Source organism: Numenius arquata, chromosome W (assembly GCF_964106895.1).
Source record: "Numenius arquata chromosome W, bNumArq3.hap1.1, whole genome shotgun sequence".
In the NCBI taxonomy this organism is placed as follows: Eukaryota; Metazoa; Chordata; class Aves; order Charadriiformes; family Scolopacidae; genus Numenius; species Numenius arquata.
Genome location: NC_133615.1, coordinates 650,809 through 666,002, shown reverse-complemented (window position 1 = coordinate 666,002; position 15,194 = coordinate 650,809). Strand labels below are relative to the sequence as shown.

The following is a 15,194-nucleotide window of genomic DNA, read 5'->3' as shown; positions in this document are numbered from 1 at the left end:
TGTGTGTGTGTTCTCTGCAGTTGCATGTCCTCCTCTCTCTGGCATCCTACTTCCTGTAAAACCTAGACTTCTTTTTAAGTTTAATATTATCACAGTTTCCTCCAGCTTTGTTTTTCATTCTTCAGTGATACTAATCTGTTTTTCAGAAGCTGCTCTCCTCACTTTCCTTTGTTTTTTTTTTTTTTTTCTCTTTATTTCTTCTTCTTTCCTCTGCAAGTCGCTCCTGCTGTTTCTTCTAGCACTGAAGCTGGGCACTCTGGCTCTGACACTGCTCCTGCTTTACATACCTGTTTCTTAGTCAATGAAGGTATTCTTTTCTCACTTTTTCTATTTGTCTTTTACTTTCAACTAATGTCCCTTATCATTGTTATGACATGACTTTAATTTGATCTGTGCAGGAATTTTTCTTTGCAAAGAAAGACAGGCGGAGGGGGGGGTTGTATATTTTGCATTAAGGCTGGTAGAGGGTGCGCAGATCCCGTTTGCGCGTCTCAGGCTGTCTGTAAATTCCATTCTCAACTGGTGTGTCAAAGATGACATTTCGGATCTTGGGGGGGTTTGCTGTTGTCTTTTGACATAAAAATCTCAGCCCCTTGTAAGAAAGGGAAATGCCCACGGGCAGCGTGTGGCGTGTCCCAACTCCGGCTCCGGGAGCCGCTCCTCGGGAGGAGGCTCAGCCCCAGCGGGGATGAGCGTGGAATGGGGCTTCTGCTCCCGAGAGGAGAGAGCACCAGCACTCTCTAGGCCATGGTACAAATCCAAAGACTAAAAATGTAATGCTCCTTTCAAAATGAAACAAACAAAATCAGTTATGTGCCATTTAAATATATATTTTTTTTGTGTGTGCTTCTGACAACTTAGTGTTTATTTAAACTACTTGAGTTTTGTGCTGGGGTTGATTATCTTTTCTAATAAATATTTATCCATGTTATTAGGAATGTTTTCTGCCAACAAGATTGGCACAAACAAACGAGCCCCCTTTGTGTCCCTGTTGGCAAACTGCTTTAAATCAGGATTTTTATGCCTTATTACTTAGCTATAAATTCCTGCTGTCATATATCTCAAGTAGTAGAAATGTGCTCTCTTAAATTGGAAATTCCCCTTTTTAATCCACTTTTCTTTAAGGAAAATTGACTTAATGATTTCTTTTCTTGTAGCACCATGACGAGCTCTATTAGTTAAAATATTTAGATTTTTCTGCTCAATATTGCTGACAGTCTAAAAATGTAGATCTATGTGCTCACCTGAAGCATTTCTACGGTTTCTCAAGTCAACGTAGAGCATAATACTGGAAGAATTGTTTTGCGTAGAGTACTTTGCAAGCATTTTTAGAAGCTGTGTTGTTTGAGCTTGACACGCTTGTCTTTCCTGGGTGTGACTCCCCCCGTTGCAGGCTGGTAGGAGGGATGCCCTAAGGTAAGCTGGGGGAGTCACGCTTAGATGCAGAGACAAGGGGAGCAGGCAAACACGTGCTTCTACGTATTTCCATACCTGTTAAAACAGACAGAAAATTCTATGTAATCTTTCCTGTAGTAATTCATATGCTAAGTTTTTGTAATTGAGTTATATCACACTTGCACTTAGGACATGAAATATTGTGATAAATAATGCTAATCATGGTTTGAGCAGGGCTTCGAAGTCTTGAGCTCAGAACCATGGCTTAGGCTTTTTCCAAAAATTAGCCATAATGTTTTGGGGATTTTTTTGGTATGTAGTGTGTACGTTGAGTGTATTCTTAAGGATGCAAGTTTAAAATCCAAACATTTGACTAGATGCTCAAGTCCTTTTGAGAGGGCCTGGGGAGGAAGAGGGATGTTTGTGTTCAATCAGGACTGATTTAAGGCTGTCTGCTGCTGTCTCATGTGCCCCTTGCATGTGTTTGAGATCTGAGCTGGAAAAGCTCATTCCTGTCCCATACGGAAGGCACATGCACTGTACATTCCAGCCACTGAGGTCAGCTGGAATCTGTAAAGTCGGGGTGCAGCCCATGATGGGGTGAGCCCCAGATTCCCATGACAGAAAAGACAGTTCTCTTGCTCTATTGGTTCTATTTTTATTTGTCTCCCTCTTTGTCCCACCTTCTCCTGAAGATGTCCTGTGTACCAGTGGCCAGTGTGAATTTACTTGATGGCATTTTCAGACTGAAAATTGCTTGGGTGTTTGTTGTGTTTATCTCCCCGTTGTGGTGTGTTTTACCAGGGTGGAGCCAGCTCGCTGCGATGCACTGCGTGATGCTCCCCGACCTGTTGGGACTGGATAAATTCCGCCCTCCTCTGCTGGAGATGCTGGCTCGCAGGTGGCAGGATCGATGCTTGGAGGTGATTGCAGTAATAATTTTGTACGGCTAGGTTTTGGGAGGTTTATGTTGTCCTTTACTGATCACATTTTCCCTTAATACAAAAAAAAAATCTATAATTTGGTTCAGACACAAGTTCCTGCAGCTTTTATTTCAGATCTAGTAAGTTAATTTTCCAGTTAACCTGTCAAAATGTTGCAAAAGTGATCGTGTCTAAATATACATATATATTTTTACCTTCTGGATGCTGTATGTATTTTTTAAAGAACTTACTGGATTAAAAACTTCCATGATTGCATTAAGAATCTTATTAGGATTAAAAGACCATACCCTGTATTTTTTCAAGAGAGTGCTGAATTGCTTGATTTTTTATTTTTTTTTTTGGAGCATGTGTACAGGAGGCAGTAAAAGGTTTGTCACCGGAGTGTTTGATAAATGACTAGTGGGCCTTAGGACTACACCTGTGCTGGTCTGGCAGAAAATGTGCTGAGTGTGCAACTTTCCACGTGGGAAGGGAGCAACGGAGCAGGGCCGGGGGCTGTGGGTCCTCGGTGGTCCTGGAACTTAATTGGGAATAGGTTTTTTGCTACCTGATCACCTGTTCTTTAGCTAGATAGGATGTACTGGGAGGTGGCTTCCTGGGAGGGTAATTACTTTGAGACTCATTAAAATTATTAAGCAACAGGAGTCCAGTTGCTAGGCATCCTTAGCTGTCAGGGCAGCGCGCTTATATTCCGTTTGTCCACAATTTTTTATTTTAGCGTGATCAAATCACTTCCTTGTGCATTAAATCTTTTAGATGAAAATAACATGTCTATTGATGAATGTATTTATATATTTTCCTTTGCTTTCATTGTTCAGTCTTCTGCAATACATAGTAAATGAGTACGTCTCATGGGAAAAAATCCTTTAAGATTGATTGTTTTGCTTTCATATCGTAACATTCATGAGGCTTAGAAAAACTTCACTCATTGACATCTGGAATTTTGGACCCAACTTTGGGAATGCTGTAGAGAAGGGTGATTACAAACTGCTTCTGGAAAACTAAAATTGCGGTGGCCTGTCAAACAAACAAAAGGTTCAGCCTGATTTCCCCGAGGGAGAAACCTTCTTGGTGGTTATTTTGCTTCTGTGCGTAAGGTGGGGAGGGGTGGGGGAAAAACGAAGATCTGATAAAAGCTCGGGTTAGTTTTCTGTAGAAGTTTTTTTCTTTTGTTCTTGCTAAATTACGCCGAAAGCACACTGATAACTATTTGATATTTGAGTCTGCACGACGTTGCTGTTGGCTTCGCAGGTGAGAGAAGCTGCCCAGGCCTTGCTGCTCGCGGAACTGAGAAGAATCGAGCAGGCGGGGCGGAAAGAAACCATTGATGCCTGGGCTCCCTACCTACCCCAGTACATTGACAGCGTTATATCACGTAAGTAACGCTGCGTCAAACCAAAATAACTTGGTTGCTAGATAAAAGAAAAAAAAAAAGGCATTTTGTACCCAAAATTATGAACAGTGTTACAATTTGGGGCAAAATTCTGGGGGGAAAATCTAGGGTTATATAGAAAAGGCTGTAGTTGAGAGGTTTTTGGGGTAGAAACTTGCAATGAAAAGGGCTGATAAGGTACTAGTGGTAAAACACTTGTGTTCCTTCTCAAAGAATGTATAATTAGATTATAGAAATTGTTCTAAAGAGATCCCTGGGCATCCCAGCAGTACAAGAGGATGCTGAGAGGGTCCTGCAGTGTATGGTCCATTGCAGTCTGTTAACCCTTTGATGCAGCGCCTGCCCCATCGGGGTTCAAAGCCAGTGCTTGCCAAGTGCTGCAGGGAGATGTTGGGTAAAGATTATTCTCCTAATAAGTTCAATAGCTACTGACCACTATTTAATCTGTTGTATTTTTCTCCAAAATATAGCTATTTTCATTGTTATTAAAGCAGAGGTTGTACAGACTCTAAGGGTATGTTCTTGTAAGACCTGTCAGCACCAGGAGATACTTCTACTCCATTCAATTATCCATCGAGAAACTAGCCCTTGTAGAATGATGCCCAAACAAATCTGCCTCGTGTAATGCCAGTAAAAATGCATATTTTCATGAATGAGAATGTTTGTTTGTTTGTAAGTTGTAGGTGTTCATGTCTCTTAAAATGAGATTCTTTTTCCAGTGAAGAATCCTGTTTCTGTGCAGAGAAAGATCTCTATTAAATGCCAATTGATTTTTGAGAGATGTGTAATAATCTTATTAAATCTAAATTGAATGCATAAATTACATGGAGCGCAGTACTTTCAAGTGATGTTGGGAATTTGTTGGTAAGACTAAGCCACTGTTAATTACAGCCTTCAGCCATGTAGCATTTGCCTTATTATGGGGATGTTGTTGCACAGTTAGATGTGCAGCCGAGCGGGGAATAATAAGTGAATGTATGTTGGATATACGTGCCAAAGAGCCTTGATTCCTCTTGATATTTGTGCTGTTTTGTATATTAGGGTGGATTTTTTAATTGTTCTTCTTCTGAGGCTGGTTATACTTGGTTTGTAGATACAGCTCTAGCTGCGGAGTAGCTGCTGTAGCCGCTGTTGATGATTACTGATTTCCACTCTCTGGAGTGATACCGAACGACCTTGTTGGGTGCAAGGTTACGGACATAATTGTGTCGGGGAAGTATATAAAAGCCACTCTGCAGCGCCTGCTTTAGCTGGCTGACTGCTTCCAAAAAGGGAACTTATTAAAAATAGGTTAAAAACCTACTTGAAAACAACTGGAAATTCATATTAGTTCCAATAGTTTGTTATTTCTGGTACTCCTTATTACTTAAACAATTGCATTTGGAAGTTTTAGAGTAGAGTACGCAGTTCTATTTTACACGTGCATCGGTTGGAAGCGTTGTATTTTGTTCTCCCTCTTGTGCTTATGTTTGTGCTCAGGTTATAAGCACAGCAGGCGCTTCTACAGCCATAGGCAGGAAAAAACTTGAGTATTTTGTATGCATTCACTACAAGTAATTACACGTACAGCCGTGCTTTGCCCTCTGTCAGTCCTTAGCAAATCAGAGCAGGGCATTTGTTTTAACGCTAAATTAGGATGTGCTTATCTAACAGAACAATAAAAGCCTTAAAACACAGGAAGAAAATAGAAAATAGAGGGATCAGCTGAGCATGGCTGAATGAATGACCTGAATGTAAATGCTCGATATGGGGAAAGCGCCGATACTGAAAACCTTTCAAACAGGTCATGACTAGCAAATTGGAAATTTTTTGTATATTAACAGTGTTGAAAACTGTGAATTCAGGTTACAGAGTTTGTGCTTCTCCTGAATGGCAGGACTGAGAAGGTATTTAATTGTGTTGTCTGTATGAACATACACAAAGATGCCGACACTCTGAAGGAGAATAATATTTGTGATATCAGAAAGGAGAAACAAAATAAGGAGCTACAAATGTTGCTGCTGTGGGTAAAGAGTAAAATATATATATTAGTTACACTGTAAGACATGATTAAAAATTGACATAATTTTTAAAGGTCTGGGGAGGAATTGAAGGGGATAAGGATTATTTAGGATGGCCAAAACAGATGCAATCAACTTCTGAAAAGTATAGTTTTATGCTAGAAAGGTAAGGAGAAGAAACATGAAAGATAAATACAGCTTTGATTCCTTCATCTTCCACTTTTTCCAATTTCACCTCTTGATATATGGGCATAAACTATTATCAGCATATTTCTGTGTCCAGCACATTACTGCTCCGCAATAGTTTTTACATGCGTGATGTAGAAATAGTAGTTCTCTTGCACATTAACAGGTTTTGTTTCAATTAACAGACATGGTAATTGCTAATAGAAGGTTGCTTCTGATATGAGATCCTTTGCCATTTGCATTTAACCGGCTCTTGAATGAGTCGAGTGGGTGCTACTAACAATGAGAGATGAAATATTTTCCCCATATCAGTGCTCAGATCCAATACCAGTTCTGGGACATGACCTTGCTGGTGCAGACCAAGCGACTGGCGTGTGTCCCAGTGTCTTCGTGCAATGAAAGGCAGAGAAACTTGCACAGGCTTATCTTTTAATAATCTTTTAACTGATGGAAGAGAGATGATTGTCCCCCTGTGCATGGTGGGGCGGGGGAGCAGGGAGAAAGCCAGGCAGATCTTCTTCCCCTGGTGGCCCTCACTGCTCCGAGCCATGCGCTTCCAGCTGGCGATGCGGCTCCTGTGTCACAGGATTTGCAGTTCAGAGTGTTGGGACACGTTAGGTTTCATTTCACAACGCCTTGTTGGGGGGAAACAATAAATTTTTGTTTTATTTGGGCCTTCAAGTCCAAAATGGGCACGTCGGCTTGTTGCCCCTCCATGGAATGGGAAAGGACATGTCAGTGATGCTCCGAGTTAAACTTGCGAGGGATGTTGCGGGTGTTGGTGTTTTTCAGGCTCCCAGAGGGAGGAAAACAGTTAAGCTTTCAAAGCTTCATCCTGTATCTACTAAGATTGTCATGCGACTGTAAATATTTGCCATGGCCTTGTCTGCTCCTCCCTTTCACAGTGTTCGGTTGTCCCTGAAATGCCGCAGAGTCTGGGGGCGTTTGCCACGAGGACGTGTTTGCAGGGAGGGTTCAAAAGGGGAAAAACCCTACTGCCTTTTTCTACCTGCTTATTTTTAAGAACAAGGGCCATCTTTCAGTGTCAAAGGCATTCCTCAGATTAAAGCAGCCCTTGGTGGCGGGTCTGTCTGCTGAGCCCTGGGGGGACAGAGATATCTTTAAATATGTGACGTTACTGCAGAGAGAAAAATGGCTCCTCTAGCTTTAATGGAAAGGAAAAGGTTATCTTGCCCCAGCCTTTGTGTGGGAGTGGGATGCGGATGGAGCCGGCAGCGCGGGGCGGCTGGGAGCTGCCAGCATTGATCGGAGCGGGGCGGTGTGGAGTGAATTAATGTCAGGCAGCCACGCTGCTGTCACCGGCTGCTGTCACCGGCCACCGGCACCACCACTCGGCCTCTGCAGAAACCTCCTCTCCGGCATCCTGCCCAGGCACTGACTACAGGCACTTCTCTTACTCCTAAAATCCAGTTCACTCAGTAAACATTCCTTCCACGTTAGTTTCTTTTTAAGTAAAAATCTTAAATGTGGCAGCAGCACGAGATGACACAATTTAAGGATATCAGCTTAAATTTCTTTAGCTCTGAACCTGCTTCAAATAATAATCTGTGTTATCACAGGAAAGCAAAATAAATATGAAAAGTCTATAATAACAAATATGCTGTTGTCAGGTTTTACAAATGTATTTCTAGTCGACCTATATCTCTGTTAAAAAATTTTATTTAAAGCCAGATTAATTGAGTAAAACTTAATTAAACTTCCATCGATTTAAATGGGAGTTTTCATTGAGTAAGGATAGGTTGATAGGACCCCAAAGACTTTGCTATTTATGTGTGTGGCTAAATAAGTTGTTAGTGTGTACTATGTGTATGTGATGTTTTTAATGATGCTAGAAGATGGCAGAAAGAGAATTAAAATACAGAAGAGGTATTTACAGCGTGGAAGAGCTGTTTAAAGGCTAGGCTTGTGAGGAGTCTGCCTACAGTATGGAGGGAAACCAGGAATAGTTGCTCCCTGCTTTATCTGTGTTCCATAGTGTTACAGTCCATGGTTCACTGTACAAAAGGATAATGACTTTTTTTTTTCCCCCTGATCTAAGAACATTCCCTACCGAAATCACTGACTTTGGTGTTCGGTTGTTTTCTAGCTGGAGTAACCTCGGAAGCCATTCAAACCAGTAGCGCCAGCCCGGATACACTGGGGACAGAAGCGAAAGTGCAGGAAGAGGAGCATGACCTGGTTGATGATGACATCGCAGCAGGTGAGCATTAACGTAACGAATCTGTTATTTCTCACCGTATCAGGTACTGTGCAGAGGAGGTGGAACACTTTCTGCCAAATAGTGTATTTTTCATGGGAAAATGAAATACCAAGGCTGCTTTACGAATATATATGGTTTGAGTTTCTAAGTCTGCCTGCGAACGACACGTTTAGTTTGTAGTTCTTGAAGAATAAAGGCTTTATACGAACCTTTATAGTTATCCCTTAAATTATTTACCTTGGTGAAAGATCTGATGTAAGGTGCTACCATCACTCTGCTTGATGGAATTGAGGGGTTTTTTTCAATAAGTGCTTGCTGCTGGTTTGTTGCACATCGAATTCAAGTGTGTTTCATTTCTGCAGTACTTGTATCGCTTTTTACTTTGCTCTAGTTTATTCCAACCTGGCAGGTAAAGTCAAGAGTTCTGGTCCATCAAGGCACATTCTGAAATGGCAGACCGTACAAAAATATGCATTTAATTATAAGCAGTTATCTTTTGATTCTTTTTTCCTGCTTATTTATAAATGTCCTAAGGAGAATATCTATCTGCTCAATGTCAGCATCGTTGGAATTGGAATGATTGTGGTATGTATTTTAGCAGAGCACACTGCAGATTGTAGAACGTGAAAGCTCTATAAAGTCCAAGGTATTTTGACTGAGCTTTGTATAGATTTTTGTGAAAGTCTAAAAGCAAACTCTTTATTTCTGTTGAGCTGAAGACAGTTAGTGTGACAGATCCTGTTTTGGGTCAAGTCTGTGGTTGAAGGTGCTTGGGACAGGGTTACTGCTGCTGAAGGAGGGAGCATTCACGCAGGTTGAGGGTAAAAGGCAACTGGAAATAGGCAGGAGGGAGGAAGGATGCTGGGAATGCCTTTAGCAGCCAGGAGATGGTGCAGGACTTGTCAAGAAACAGCAAGGAATACAGGATGGACCCTGGAAAAAATAAAAATAAAGTAATGAGTGGGCTGGGCATACCCTGAAACACACATTGCCCCAGCAGAGACATCAGCTCAGCATCTCCTTCAGAACATCCACCATCTCCTTGGCTCTCAGAGACCTCCTACGGCTTCTTCTGGAAGCTTTAGCACCAACAGTGTTAGAAACAGTCACGTGTGGGATCTGGGACCCTTTCTGCCCCTTCCGTGTCCCATGTTCATTTCATGGGAAAGAGACTGAAGATGGGATGCTCTGGTGGAGTAAGTTTCAAATTATGTATGGTTTTTGCTGTGTGCCAGACTGGTGAGTTCTGAGGCTTTCAGAAAGCTGTCTGCTACGCTGCTAGAGTTTTGAGACAATTTAAACTTAACCTTAGCCTTAAAAAAAGACGCAGCTTCTTTCTGTAGTGGTCCTACTCAGGCTAATATTTATTGATTGCACAAAGTAATGCTGCTGTGCAGTGGTCAACGGGATTTTTTTCAGTTCAAATTGAGATTCACCAAATACTTTCATTTATCCAAATAATTTTTTAAAAGGATCACTTTCACGTCAGTCCTTTTAGAGATGAAAGCCTTTTAGCTTAGCCAGCTGAAAAGCACCAAAGCCTGTTGCTGGAAAATACTTTGGTAATACACTTTGGTGCCTCTTCAGCGTTTCAGGACACACACACAGGAGTTCTTTAGAAAATTGGCTCCATCTTCAAATGCACTGAAAACACATGCAAGAATAGCGTTCCGATGTAAGGGTATTTATTGCTGTCTCTAATGCCTGAAAGGCGCTTCTGGATAACTAAAAGTAAAGTAAATGTTTTGCTTAAATAATTCACATGGGGACAACAGCATTTTTTTCCTGATTGGGCATAAAATCTACTGGCCTCAGTGGTCAAAATTTTGCAATTCATAATGATGGTAAACTGGCTTTTTCAATTTTTGTTTCAATTTTGCAACTTGTATTCTATTCATATTTTCAGTGTTATTTTAGGATCCATGATAGCATTTAAGTTTTATTTTAGCTATGCAAATATGTTTGCCCAATAATTAAAGGAAGAGCAAGATACTTTAAGGAAAAAAAACCACACCACCAAGGTAGTTCTGGTACGTATTTGGGAAGAGGTTGGTGCTGGGGCTCATTGGGGCCCATCTTTTGCCGTTGTTTGAAGCAATGGGGCCACGTCCACGTGTGCGAGGGGGGTACGGACCCCAGCCCAGAGTTCTGGAGGGTTTGCTCCCGTTTGGAGAGATTTGGAGGAGTTTCATGTAGGGGACAGAGCTCGGGGGGAGAGAGGGTTAGATGGCCTTGGCATCTTCTTCCGACCCTAGGCAACAGATTTCCTGCCCCCTAACTTGTTTGATTACAGAATCTGTTGTCTGCTATAAAGCACTAAACAGTTCATGGTTTTTTACTCTTTGTTTTGAATAGCTGTATGAAAATAAAATGTCAGTGGGTGGGAAATTGAAGGCACAGGCTGCTGTGGCTGCTCCTGTGCCCGCTCCCAGGAGGGGACACTGCCCCGGGGAGCAGAACCATGGCACTGACACCTTCCTTAAGCTGTCTTGCTGGTACAGTGACAATGCTCCAACAGGTGGCCTGACAGGTAACAAGGCTAAATACACTGTAATTAGAGCAATTACTCTGTTTTGGTGTTTTCATAAAAACAAACAGTAACAGGTACAATTTTCATGCACTTTTACTTGAGCCAACATAAACATTTACTGCTTTAGGAAACGCTGTGATATAACATAGTCAATTGCTGCTCGGGATAGTAGGAAATGGATTGAAATGCAATTTATTGTTAAGGCTCTGTCCTTCCAAAAGGCTGGAGATGGGGCACTGCTGTAGCTACAGAGACAAGGGTTACTGTTTGGTCGGGTCTGTTTCTCCTGCTGCTGCTGCGACACATCGGTGCACGGAGCGGGGAGGGCTGCTGGTCAGCCCTCTCCTTGTCCCTTGGCGATGCCTTGCACAGAGAGAGAAAGGGCTGTTTGGAAATGCCTTGTGACAGTGAAAGGCAGCAAATACGTGCTGTAAAAATGCCCTTTGTTTTGCTGTGAAACCACCAGGAGTCTCGGTGAAGCAGACCGATTTGTGCATTGCACAGACACTCTCGTTTCTGATACGAGAGGTCCAGCAGTTACAGTAGGGAACATACAAAGGGTTATATGGAAAATAAAATCTAGGAATGCTCCTGAAAAATGTCCGTAAACTTGAAAATTTAATTTTTTAAATCCCTTCTCTCAATATTCACAAATCTGTTTTTGTGCATAATGAGTAGTATTTTTTTAAAGCAATAACTATCCTTTAATTGGTGAAGTCAGAAGCAAGAAATATTGCTAGATTAACCCACGCTCTAAACTTAAAAATAGCTCTTTAATCAGTGAAGCATTTGTCTGTGTCGATTTAGAGGAGTAAGGGCAGGGATTGTGTTTCTTGTGATTGGTGGTGTATCTGAGCCCACCATCGCAGCCGCTCAAGTGCAGCAGCTCATGGGATGCATTTGCAGACATTTCTGACTTCCTGCATTTGCTCATATTTTGAGCAATGTTTATTTACCTGCACTGTCTAGACATTCTGATTTTGGTCCCATCTGACTATTTGAAGTAGTTTTAAATTAGTTCCTGGGTGATGTATTATTTTTCTCCGTGTTTATTATAATTTTTTACTCGAAGGCTTACACTGTAAAGGAAGAAAATATTCCAACAAACTGAAAGTTGTGGACAGTCATCTGCTAAGTCATCTACTATGCTTTTTTTTTTTTCCCTTTTGTTACATTTTTAATAACATATTGAGCTTCTGGACTACTTTGGTGGTTCCTCTTCGTTTTCTTTCTTACTGCTGGAGCTGGAGTTCTTTGAAGCAGGAGCGCCAGGTGCCATTCCCAGTGCGTCCCTCCCGTTACCAGCCAGAAAATTGCTGAAAATGTGGGGTGCACAACAAATGGAACCATCTGCCGTCCCCAGCAAAGAAGCCAGCGGCCCACTGTTCCACACAATGCGGGTGCCAAAAGAGTCAGGCTCTGGACAAAGTTCCTGCTGGGCTGCTTTTTAGTAGGTTGGTCTGGACCTGGGCACCTTCCACGGCCCCTGTCACACAGTTTTGTAGCTGCAAAGGCCACCACCAAGAGATCAAAGCAGCTTTTAATTTGTGTTTAGTCACTCATTGGAAAGCCATCTACCATATCATGCACTGGCTATTGTGTAAAATACCAGAAAAGTGAGCGTTTATCATCTAAAGCAAAACTTCATCCCTTTCAGATGCTAATGGTGATAATAGAGGAGATACACCCTGACTCATCTCTGTCACTTGGTCTTTTCTGTTACAATGAAAAATGGAATGTGAAGTCACAGACACAGGTTATTTAACATGTAAAGGTTAATTTTTAGTGTTAATTTCAGCTAATTTTAATTTTTGAAGTTAATTTTTAATGTGTGTACTAACAGGATTTCTGAAACACCTTGAGAAACATGTCTAATAGGTAATTGTATACCAAGCTAATTGAGAATCTAGGTTCCTACGGTTTGCAATTAGCTTTCTACAAGGAAACATGAAATTACGGGTAAAATTCTGGGGGGGTTTTTGGGGTTGTTTTTTTTTTTTTTAAGGAAGCATAATTCATGTAAAAACACTGGGTTTTCCAACGAAGATCCGTGGGCATCTGCCAGCCAAGCAGATGTCGCCCCGCAGAGGCCACTGAGCTCCGCTCTCTGCAAGGGGTTCTGGGCCTGACATCTGGCTGAGCGGCATCTGTCAGCCTTGGGAAGGGGTTCGTTAAGGAAGTACTAATGCAAGTAAATGGGTTTGCTGGGGGGCTGGCGAGGTGGTCTGTAATTAATGGAGAAGCATTCATGGAAAGTAGCGCAATGACAGAGCTGGGACCTGTGGTGCCCAGCGGGAGGAGTGGGCAAAGGGCAGCCCCAGGGCCAGGGACAACCCACCCACCAGCCTGGTGTCAGTTACTGTGTTTATATTGAATTTAAAATAACTGACATTCCTAAAATTAGTGTAGATTTTTTAAAAAATTAAAAGTACTTTGGCTGAAAAAGCTAGTGATACACATTTTTATATATGTATGTATTTAATAGAAGGCAGTATGCGTAGGTTTTAAGCTGTGACTGGCTTTGCAGCGTTGTTTGCCCTCTGTGGGAAGCAGCATCAGTTTTTCTTCAGGGTGTGAGCCCGTGGGGCTGTAGAAAGTGGAAGCTGGGGGTGAAAAGTGAAAGTTGGGGGTGCGCAGAGCTGGGGCTGCAGGGCTTGTGTGGCTGGGGACGAGCGCTGGGGCTACTGGCGGGGGACACAGGACAGCCCGGCCTCTGTCCCCTCTCTCGTGGGCAGCCGTGCCACCTGGGGCGAAATCAGGCAGAGGGTGGGCATTCCGGTGGGGTAATTAAGTTCAGCGGTCTCTCTATGCGTTTACATCACAATGTACTAATTAGGAGTCCACAACTTACATCACAGGAGCAAGGAACTTTTCAAATTTGAAAATATTTACTTTATCGCATATTTCATGGACTCAGTGTAGTACATGAAGGCCATGATCTCGCACAGTACAGTTTTGAATAACGGCTGTGTTAAATATTGATTTCTTTAGTGTAGCAGGAGAAGCAGGTTTTAACATGCATTCATCTACAAATACCTGCTTTTGTAGTTGAAAACAGAACTTTTTCATTTAGTTTTGTATACTGTCTGATATCTGTACTTATTTGATGGTACACAGCTTAATACTAAACTTCACCTAACGTGTCTAAGTGGTATCAGTCCTTAGACTGTTACATTTTGTGTGTGAAAGTGGGAATTTGGGGCCAGTGTGTGCTTTATACCTCAGTACTTTGGGAAAATCCATCTGGGACTCTTGTCTGAAATTCTTTTGTTGGTTTGGTGACAGATGTCTTCTTCCAGCTCTGTGCAGCGCCCCTTTGTGCCGCAGTTACTCTGAAAAATCCTATTAACTTGGCCAAAGTTACTTCTCTTTGTCTTAGGAAAACGTCTACTCCTTAATTGTGTTCATCTGGCTGCTTGTCTTCTCTGTGACGGTGGGCAGAAACGCTCCAGCGTAACGGTTTCTTTAACGTGGTCATATGCTTTTGAGTGAACATTATAGTCAAAAGAAAATTATTTAGAATAATCTCTTAGGTGTAGAAGTGGAGTTTTAAAGAGGCATGGGTTATAAAAGGAATGTATCAAATCTACGTGCACGAATTAACAATTTCCAGTCCTTATTACTGTCATGGTAAGAACTACTGGAGTCCAGGAACTTCCATGGGAAGGTTATTTTCCCAGAAGCTCGTGCTGGTTATTATTACATGAATCGTTTACTTGATGACCAATATATTGTTAAATGTCACATACAACTTCTTTAAGATTTCCTTTAGCCTTGGAAGCAACTCCTGAAATTTGGGAAGAGGTTTGGATTTTGGGTTTTTTTTGTTTACTGGACGTGTGTAGTTTGAGATGACTGTTTACCATTTCTTGCAACACATGAGCTGTTTCCCGTCTGTACCCCAGGAGGGTCATTGCAGGGCAGGAATTCACTGCAGCAGAGCAGTTCTGAAGGCCTGTTCCTGTGGGTGCTCTCTGGTGTCATTTCATTCTAAACAAAAGTTTTTTCAGAGCAGAGAGAGCTCTGGTAGGAAATTTAGAGCAGTTATTTTATAGCATTTTTCTATACCTCCTTCTGGATAGTCAGGGTTTCAAGCTAGCAGGTTCAAGACATTAGTTATCTACATAGAGCATGAAAAACCTGCTGGAATTTTTAAAAAACCAACAAGGCAATGCCATATTGTTTTGAAAATTGCTTGTTTTCACATTTCAGCTGTACTTTGAACAGCTGTAACTACTCTAAAATATAATGCAAACATATCGAACTGTGTTAAAAGATTATAATTTCAACAGTACTTTTCTATAAGCACAAATTTAAATTTTACCTACTTGGGCAAGAGAGAAGATGATTAGAGTTCATACATTTCATTCTTTTACCAGTCTTTGCACTTTGATAAATAAATAGATCATCTAAGACTCAATAGGCCAATTGCAGCATAAAATAGCTATTCAGAGGCAATTAAAGTGCCTTTTTTCATGCCGGCATGTGAGCGTGCCCTTTCACAACCTTCAACTTGATTTGTGGT

General features: G+C 41.7%; 1 protein-coding gene across 1 annotated transcript in view; it reads left to right on the top strand.

Moving 5' to 3' along the window:
* The window catches only part of LOC141476563 (WD repeat-containing protein 7), an 87,505-nt gene that overhangs the window by 19,679 nt on the left and 52,632 nt on the right, over positions 1 to 15,194 (top strand). Inside the window, exons 16-19 of the mRNA XM_074165255.1 lie at positions 218 to 307; positions 2,200 to 2,318; positions 3,591 to 3,714; positions 8,026 to 8,139. Coding sequence (XP_074021356.1) covers positions 218 to 307; positions 2,200 to 2,318; positions 3,591 to 3,714; positions 8,026 to 8,139 — 447 coding nt within the window. The remainder of the gene's footprint in view (positions 1 to 217; positions 308 to 2,199; positions 2,319 to 3,590; positions 3,715 to 8,025; positions 8,140 to 15,194) is intronic.